We start from the raw sequence: 9,574 nt of genomic DNA on the forward strand, positions 1-9,574 counted from the left end.
CACGTTCATCTGTACAAACAATAGTACGCAAGTATAAACACCATGGGACTACGGAGCCGTCATACTGCTCAGGAAGGAGACGCGTTCTGTCTCCTAGAGATGAATGTACTTTGGTGCGAAAGGTGCAAATCAATCCCAGAACAACAGCAAAGGACCTTGTGAAGATGCTGGAGGAAACAGGTACAAAAGTATCTATATCCACAATAAAACGAGTCCTATGTCGACATAACCTGAAAGGCTGCTCAGCAAGGAAGAAGCCACTGCTCCAAAACCGCCATAAAAAAAGCCAGACTACGGTTTGCAACTGCACATGGGGACAAATATCGTACTTTTTAGAGAAATGTCCTCAGGTCTGATGAAACAAAAATATAACTGTTTCGCCATAATGACTATTGTTATGTTTGGAGGAAAAAGGGGGAGACTTGCAAGCCGAAGAACACCATACCAACCGTGAAGCACGGGGGTGGCAGCATCATGTTGTGGGGGTGCTTTGCTGCAGGAGGGACTGGGGCACTTCACAAAATAGATGGCATCATGAGGCAGGAAAATTATGTGAATATATATTGAAGCAACATCTCAAGACATCAGTTAAAGCTTGGTCGCAAATGGATCTTCCAAATGGACAATGACTCAAGCATACTTCCGAAGTTGCGGCAAAATGCCTTAAAGACAATGAAGTCAAGGTATTGGAGTGACCATCACAAAGCCCTGACCTCAATCCCATAGAAAATTTGTGGGCAGAACTGAAAAAGCGTGTGCGAGCAAGGAGGCCTACAAACCTGACTCAGTTACACCAGCTCTGTCAGGAGGAATGGGCCAAAATCCACCCAACTTATTGTGGGAAGCTTATGGAAGGCTACCCGAAACATTTGACCCAAGTTAAACAATTTAAAGGCAATGCTATCAAATACTAATTGAGTGTATGTAAACGTCTGACCCACTGGGAATGTGATGAAAGATATAAAAGCTGAAATAAATCATTCTCTCTACTATTATTCTGACATTTCACATTCTTAAAATAAAGTGGTGATCCCAACTGACCTAAAACAGGGAATTTTTACTAGGATTAAATGTCAGCCAATTTATTTGGCTAAGGTGTATGTAAACTTCTGACTTCAACTGTATGTACTGTACATATAGGTAGGGGTAAAGTTACTAGGCATCAGCGTATGTGGTGAATGTGAAAGTGTGTGTGTGTGGCATCAGTATGCATGTGTGTGGTGTCAGTATACATGTGTGTACATGTTATGTGTGTGTGGACGTATGTAGTGTGTTTGTGTGTGTGTGTATGTGTGTGTTGGGGTGTCAGTGTTAATATATGTGAGTGTGTGGATAGAGTCTAGTGTGTGTGCAAGAGAGTTAGTACAAAAAGGGTCAATGCTGGTAGTCTGGGTAGCCATTTGATTAGCTATTTAGTAGTCTTGTTTAGACATCTTATGGATTGGGGGTAGAAGCTGTTCAGTCTCCTGGTGGTTCCAGACTTGATGCATTGGTACCGCTTGCCCTGTGGTAGCAGAGAGAACAGTCTTTGGCTTGGGTGGCTGAAGATTTTGACAATTTCTTGGGCCTTCCTCTGACACCACCTGGTATAGTTTTAATCATGTCTCAAGTAGACACCTGGAAATGCAAATGCGCTACGCTAAATGCTAAATGTACTCGTTAAAACTCAAACCTTCATCAAAATTCACATGCAGGGTATTGAATTAAAGCTACACTCGTTGTGAACCTAGCCAACAAGCGAAAGCATGAGAAGCTATTATCTGATAGCATGCAACACCTCAAAATGCCTGAATGCGATGTAAACAAAGATATAGCTTAGCCGGCGCTACACAAAACGCAGAAATAAAATATAAAACATTCATTACCTTTGACAAGCTTCTTTCTTGGCACTCCTATATGCCCCATAAACATCACTATTGGGTATTTTTTTCGTTTAAATCGGTCCATATATACCCAAAATAGCTTTCTATGGAAGCTGTGTCATTCAGAAAAAAACATTGTTTTTAAACGCTGCGTCATTTTTTAAAATTAAAAAGTCGACGATAAACTTTCACAAAACACTTCGAAATACTTTTGTAATCCAACTTTAGGTATTAGTAAACGTTTATAATCTATCAAAATGATTACAGGGCGATGTATATTCAATAGCTCCTCGTTTTCAAATCAATGGCTGCCAATGTGCACATTCAAAACATCCTGGTGGAGACCGGAAGAAATGGAATCCAGTTAGTTGGATTTACCAAGAAAAAAGTCCCTTGAAAATGACGACAATCTGTAGGAATTGCATGCAGGTCGATAATTAATTTTGTGCCCTTTTAACAACCCATGAAAGTGACGCATGGAAATAATTTTTAGCTTTCAGAGAGCAGTTTTTCTTGCGCTTTTCAATGAAACACACGATCTGTTATAGTCACAGCCGTGATTTAACCAGTTTTAGAAACTTCAGAGTGTTTTCTATCTACACATACTAATCATATGCATATACTATATTCCTGGCATGAGTAGCAGGACGCTGAAAAGTTGCGCGATTTTTAACAGAATGTTCGAAAAAGGAGGGGGTAGACTTAAGAGGTTTTAATTAATAATTCATAAACAAACTTGATATCAGTAAAAACACTGTAACTAATTGGTAGGTATACCTTTACTTGTTACTTCTGTGACCTTTCATCCTCCTTTCTCATGAGTGAGTGAAATTAGAGGTTTTTGGTAACAGAATTACAAGGCAGAAGGCAATGTAATCTAAAGTAATCTAAAAAACAAAATATAAGTGTTGATAATAGTTGGCAGAGGTCTTTACATGATTGTTTTTTAATGTATTTCTAATACCTTTTCATACTTTTTCAGGTAGATGTTTTCTAAGACCCATTTTCTATCTGTTGGACCAGAAATCAAAGCCTTTGCTTATTCCACATTTTTAGGGTGAAAATGATTGGAAAAGGTATATATGCCTTAATTTGTCAAATCATAGACTCTTAGCTTTCATTTGCCACCAAATTTGACATGTTCCTGTGAACTTCACATGTTGCGCTCATGGGTCCTTTTCAGATGAAATGCCGTCTGACCCGCATCTACTAGCACACAGCAGTTGAAAGAGACTATCCAGGATGACTGACAGAATTACTCCTCGTCATAACGGTGGATATTCATCTGCATCTTATCCATATTATAACCCTCAATATATTGTTTTTATATTGGACATTGTTTTATAAATTATATTGATTACTCATAGGCTACCTTTTGAAGCTGAACTGCAGTAACAGGTGGACCGCCTGGGAGTAGGCCTCTGTGAGAGAACAGCAGGCTGAAGGGAGGCAACGGGCCAAGACAGAGAGAGGGCTCCTGCCTCCTGCACTGAGGGCCAGAGGCAGCTGAGTTGAGAGGATGGGAGGGGAGAGAGAGGGGGGGGGGGGGGTGTCATTAGGGTAGTTTGTAATTATGTCTCTCTTTGTTTAGAGGGCCTGTGACAGGGATGAAGTGAGGGGGAGGTCTTGCTGCTGAAAAAATGTTGTGTGTCAGTTTGGTGAGTAGTTCTCTTTCTCCCTTGAGTCTTTCTTGCTGTAGCTCAGTCTCTCTGGTCTGCCTGAGACACACCAGGAAAAAGGGTCGCCGGGCTGCATGCTACAGCCCCAGCGGTGGACTTTCTCATTGGGAGGCAATTCTGCGGCAGTAGACCATTCTGAGGCAATGCTAAGGAAAGGTCCGTTAGTCCTGTCATCTGGATTCTAGATGAGGATGCTTTAAAGAAGTACATTCTGTACCCAGTAGAGCTCAGGATTCTGGGATACGCACAGGAACACAGCTGACAGAGTTTGCCAACTGACTCTATACCTCTGAACAGGACTGAGGTAAGTCATGCTCCCTCACTTTAAAAGTTACAAAGATAGGATCACCTTTCAGATTTAATAAGAATAGTGCTGCTATTATAATGATACATGATCAATGGTTAATGTTTGCCGATATGGTACAGGGCTTCTGACACTACCATTTGGCAATCATCTGATGTATTATTTTTCAGTTTCAATTCCAGTTTACTTACAGAAACTTGTTGGTACCAATAATGTGTTTCACTGAGGTTGAGGAGTAGTGACCCCTGCAAATATAGTGTGTTGTGTCAATGTTGAGGTGATAATGGTGGTTATGGTGTTGACAATGGTGGTAGCCAGAGTTGACCCTGAAAGGATTGTGTTGACCAATGGGATGGAAGTGTGAGTTGACTCTGACTGGGTTTTGTTTGACCATCGTCACCCCAGCGTTGACTTGCTAATAAACTCCAGCCAGGCAGACAGGGTTAAGTGTACTTTCACCTTCCAGGGGAACATCTGGTGGGCTGTCAAGGCTTGAGAGACAGTCTGAGCTGCATCTTAGATATTGTGGTAGCACTTTTACATGCTCTGCTTTCCACTGAAATTGCCTGTATGGAATTTTGCATCTTTGTGGCCAGTGTCTGACTGCGATTATAGTTGTTTGACATGGGGAAAAGCTAGTTTTACTGAATGAATACATCTCTACATGTTCTAGATATAGAGTATCATGTTTTATTGGGGGAATCTGCTAATGAATCTCTATCACTGCTTATTTCCACGGACAGAAGAGCAGTTGAACAGGTAGATGGAGAAGCAGCTGACTATTGGCCTGTCTCTGTTGCTGGGGCTCCTCCTAGTCATGCCTGAGGTGGGGGGGCGGAAGGAAGAGTCACAGAAGCGCCCGTCCCGCTCCTCAGAGCTAAAAGCAGGCCGCTGCTCCTACACCTTTATCGTTCCCCAGCAGAAACTGAAGGGGGCGCTGTGCGTGAGCACCGAGTCCACCACCGGAGCCTCCAACCACTCAGAGGTAACGGCTCTGCGGGGTGAGTTCAGCCGTCAGCAGGAACAGCTGGAGGAGCTGAGGGGCCAGCTGGAACAGGAGGGGGCCCTGGTTACGGAGGTACGGGCACTACGGAAAGAGAGCGGCAGCATGAACTCCCGCATCGCCCAGCTCTACGCCCAGCTGCTGCACGAGGTTATGTACAAGAAGGACCAGGTGATCGAACAGAGGCGGGTCGAGAACCTACTGCTCAACGTCACCGCGCAGGTAAACAGACAGAGAGCATTGTGGGAACAGCTGTGTTCATAAGGGGGAAGTTAAAATCATATAACTGTATACCTGCTCCTACTATCTCTCTACTGTCTTAGTATCCTTTACCTATCGATGACAGGCATGTAGCACCTTGATACATCCCTGATTGTCCCGTTGTCTGTTGCTCGGTCATGGTGGACCAACATCCCAGATGCTGCAGATCTCCACTAGTTACAGGGAGCTGGAGAAGAAGTATGGAGCCCTCACCTCCATGATGAGCAACCAGAGTCAGCTCATCGCCCGGCTGGAGAAGCTGTGCCAGGCCACCAAGAACACTACCCCACCTCCACAGGTAGGGGGAGCTCTGTATTTATCAAACCACTGGCATTGTTATCTTTGGCCTTTCTCAAGCACTGACCCTGACCCATGAAGCTAAAGTTGTACCATAACATACTACAGTACCCACAAGGGTCTGTACAAAAGTCTTTATATATTTGTGCTGTATTGGACAGATGACCTCTGAACCCCTGAGTATCCAGTCCAGTGGGCGTCTGAATGACAGCTCACAGTCCAAGGAGTTGGCTAATGATGTTCAGAGAGACCAGGGTGCCCCTCCACTACAGCCACAGAAGGAGAGAGAACCCCTGCAGGGGTCAAAGGTGCTCCCCACCAACATGGCCGACACCCCTACCGACGCCCCCTTCATAAGCTTCCCTGTCACTAAGACCCCAGGTAAATCACTGCACCCTCAGAGCTTACAACTGCCAACGGCGCTTTCAGCTTAACCAACACTGTCTATGTAGGAATGAAGGTCTGTCTTTGAAAGACCGTGTGAAAGAGTAACACTATGTATCTTCCCCCGGCAGCGTTATCACACATTATAACACCTTGTTTCTATTTCAGTCAATACATCGCATATCTCATTGGTTCCTGCTTTGTTTCGATATTGTTTTTCTGTCACCTCTGACAACAATCAGAACATTAAGCTGTTTTCTTTCGGCCATTCAAATGCTTCATGGTTTGCTGTTGGGACCTTGAGTTTGTGTATGAAACAATGTCAGTATTTTGTCAGTGTTATTTACACTCCAGAAGACACTGTGCAGAAGCTCGGGGAGTCACTGACCCGCTGATAGGACTTTGTTATCTCTCTGGGAATGCCTAAACAATGTCTAATAACTGCCAACTGTTCTTATCAGAGTAGAGAAGGGGCTTTGTTAATGAGCAACACACACACACACACACACACACACACGCATGCACACACACACACAAAGTTTGACTTTGATATAACATTTGCAAATTCATCAATAATATTTGTTATAAATAACAATTAAATGGGCCAAAATATAATCCTATTTTAGGAAATAAACCATCAAAAGTGGCTAATCCACAATTTGGTACCAATAACCAGATTTGTCAGCACCTCCTCTTTAGAAAGAGCAAATAGGATGAATTCCAAATAAAAATATATTAGAATCTAAAAAAATCAAATTTACCAAACAAACTCTCTCTCTCACACACACACACACACACACACACACACACACACACACACACACACACACACACACACACACACACACACACACACACACACACACACACACACACACACACACACACACACACACACACACACACACCCTAATCACAGCCATCTTTAGGACATTGCTATGTAACCTTGAATTACAAGGTGATACCCCCATACAATGCACGTTGTGTATCCAGTTTGCACTGGAATGTGTGAGATTACAAGGCAGAGCATTCAGATGTGTGACACCACCTTGTATGGACAGGCTCCTCCCACAGTGGAGCTGAGCAGCAGCAGCAGCATGTGGACTTCACACCAGTTACAATGTAGAATAAAGGGAGCATGACTCAGAGCTTATGTGTGTGGGATGAGTGACAAGGAGATACTTGTCTATAGAATGAGTGTACGGTTACAGTATGAATAACCCTTGGTCTGGACTGTGTGAGAGAGAGGTGATGCTTAGCCTTTATGCGTCCGTTCATGCGGTGTACGCTTATCTCTTCAAGTGTGACATAAGACATACAACATGTGTTGTGAAAGAATGTCTTCTGCAGCAAAGAGATAAGCTGAAGCAAATCGAGAAAACATGTATCTGTGACCCTGTTGGCTCTAAAACAAACAGAATTCCAGACCACTCTCTCCATTACGTGTCTCACTCACTCCCTCATTTCCAGCAGTTGGTTGAGCCTGCCTAGTGGCAGATGGGCGGAGTTTGGACGTTCTGGACTTCCATTAGTTCCATTGCACCAGGCAGGCTCAATCGAGCACAATTATGACTATTTGAACCTAGGTATGTTCCGAAATCCTAACTGCCTTTGTGAGCCACATACCTACACCATCTCTGTCCCTCAGGACCCTGGAGGGACTGCCAGCATGTGCTGGACTCGGGCGAGACCACCAATGGGATCTACCTGCTGCGTCCACAGAGCGCCAACCGGCTTCTGCAGGCCTGGTGTGAACAGACCAAGGCCCAGGGAGGCTGGACCGTCATCCAGAGGAGACAGGACGGATCAGTCAACTTCTTCAGGACCTGGGAGCAGTACAAGGTGCTCTCACCTCCAGTTTGCAGTGAGCCACTAAAAGTGAAGCGCTCAAGAGCTTGTTATGACATCAGCCAGTGTGCTATTACCATTGCAATACAAAACACACAGTGAGTGTGTGCACTGCAGACCCATAATCCTTTCCCCTCCTCCATTTGCCTTTCATTTCAGCTGATTATATGTGATGAAACATGAGCTGTATAGTTACTGTAATTGACAACCATCACAGTGGGCTATAAAACCAGAAAAACAGCTGGTATTAGAGCTCAGAGACTCAAGAGTATCCTTCAGTTGAGGATGGTTTAACACCACAGAAATCATGAAAACTATTGCTACAGTGAACATAACCCTAAACTATCTGTTGCACCCCTCCACCCCAGCAAGGCTTTGGGAACCTGGATGGAGAGTACTGGCTGGGTCTGGAGCACCTCTACTGGCTGACCAAGCAGGCCCACTACAAGCTTCGGGTGGCCATGGAGGACTGGCAGGGCCGGCAGGTGTTTGCAGAGTACGACAGCTTCCGCCTGGAGCCTGAGAGCGACTGGTACCGTCTGAGGCTGGGGGAATACCAAGGCAATGCCGGAGACTCAATGTCCTGGCACAATGACAAAGCCTTTACAACTCTGGACAAGGATAAGGATGCTTATTCAGGTGAATCCACTCTGACCTCTACTACCCTCTCTTTTTTCATTTCTGCCTCTTTTCATGGCTGCCTGTTTGAACACCCAGGTTTGGCTTGATGAGTTGGTTTCTCTCTCCATTTCCTCATTAGGGAACTGTGCCCACTTCCAGAAGGGGGGCTGGTGGTACCACATGTGTGCCCACTCCAACTTAAACGGCGTGTGGTATCGAGGGGGTCACTACCGCAGCCGCTACCAGGACGGGGTTTACTGGGCAGAGTTCCATGGGGGCTCCTACTCCCTCAAAACAGTCACCATGATGATCAAACCCACCTAACCCTCTTCCTATTAGATATACACCACAGGAGGTTGGTGGCATCTTAATTGGGGAGGACGGGCTCGTGGTAATGGCTGGAGTGGAATAGTTTCAAATGTGTTTGATGCCATTCCATTCACTCCGTTCCAGCCATTATTATGAGCCATCCTCCCCTCAGCAGCCTCCTGTGTTATACACATGTCAATCATGCATCACAGCAATATTATGGTTCCTTCATGGAAAAGGAAGGATGTTAATGAAGTTCTTATATGTTAAACAGGTATGTTAATAAGACAGCGTTAGACTGACATGCCAACACAACATGTGGAATTGTTTTCTAACTGCAATGTATTTATTTTATAAAAAATTGCAAAACAATGTTTGAAGATTACACCACAAGGTGAAGTAGGAGTCCGTTTCTTTTGCTAATGAGAACTGACTTTGTGGTTTGATGCAGTGGCGTAAAGTACTTAAGTAAAAAATACTTTAAAGTACTACGTAAGTCGTTTTTTTGGGGGTATCTGTACTTTACTATTTATATTTTTGATGACTTTTACTTTATTACATTCTTGAAGAAAATAATATACTTTTTACTCCATACATTTTTCCTGACACCCAAAAGTACTCGTTACATTTTTAATGCCTACCAGGACAGGAAAATGGTCTAATTCACGCACATTAAGAGCAAATCCCTGGTCATCCCTACTGCCTCTGATCTGGCAGACTCACTAAATACAAATGCTTTGTTTATAAATTATGTGTGAGTGTTGGAGTGTGTCCCTGGCTATCGGTAAATAAAAGAATGTGCTTAATATAAGGAAAAAGGTTTGCTTAATATAAGGAATTTGAAATGATTCTACTTTTACTTTTGATACTTAAGTATATTTGAGCTATTGCATTTACTTTTGATACTTAAGTATATTTGAGCTATTGCATTTACTTTTGATACTTAAGTATATTTGAGCTATTGCATTTACTTTTGATACTTATGTTTATTTAAAACCAAATACTT

General features: G+C 43.6%; 1 protein-coding gene across 1 annotated transcript; it reads left to right on the forward strand.

Moving 5' to 3' along the window:
- Positions 1-3,567: 3,567 nt before the first annotated feature.
- Positions 3,568-9,374, forward strand: LOC139421282 (angiopoietin-related protein 2-like). Its single transcript, XM_071172011.1, has 7 exons — positions 3,568-3,845; positions 4,589-5,070; positions 5,267-5,407; positions 5,568-5,787; positions 7,439-7,632; positions 8,007-8,277; positions 8,399-9,374. The coding sequence occupies exons 2-7, from the start codon at positions 4,609-4,611 to the stop codon at positions 8,581-8,583; spliced, it is 1,473 nt and encodes a 490-aa protein (XP_071028112.1). The 5' UTR covers positions 3,568-3,845; positions 4,589-4,608; the 3' UTR covers positions 8,584-9,374.
- Positions 9,375-9,574: the final 200 nt, after the last annotated feature.

Source organism: Oncorhynchus clarkii, chromosome 12, assembly GCF_045791955.1.
Source record: "Oncorhynchus clarkii lewisi isolate Uvic-CL-2024 chromosome 12, UVic_Ocla_1.0, whole genome shotgun sequence".
Lineage (NCBI taxonomy): Eukaryota > Metazoa > Chordata > Actinopteri > Salmoniformes > Salmonidae > Oncorhynchus > Oncorhynchus clarkii.

Bases quoted from the DNA above. Each gene is read 5' to 3' on its own strand.
- LOC139421282 (XM_071172011.1), top strand. From the start codon at position 4,609: ATGGAGAAGCAGCTGACTATTGGCCTGTCTCTGTTGCTGGGGCTCCTC. The intron at 5,071-5,266 runs GTAAACAGACAG...CCAACATCCCAG, and splicing joins TGCTCAACGTCACCGCGCAG to ATGCTGCAGATCTCCACTAG. The intron at 5,408-5,567 runs GTAGGGGGAGCT...TGTATTGGACAG, and splicing joins ACACTACCCCACCTCCACAG to ATGACCTCTGAACCCCTGAG.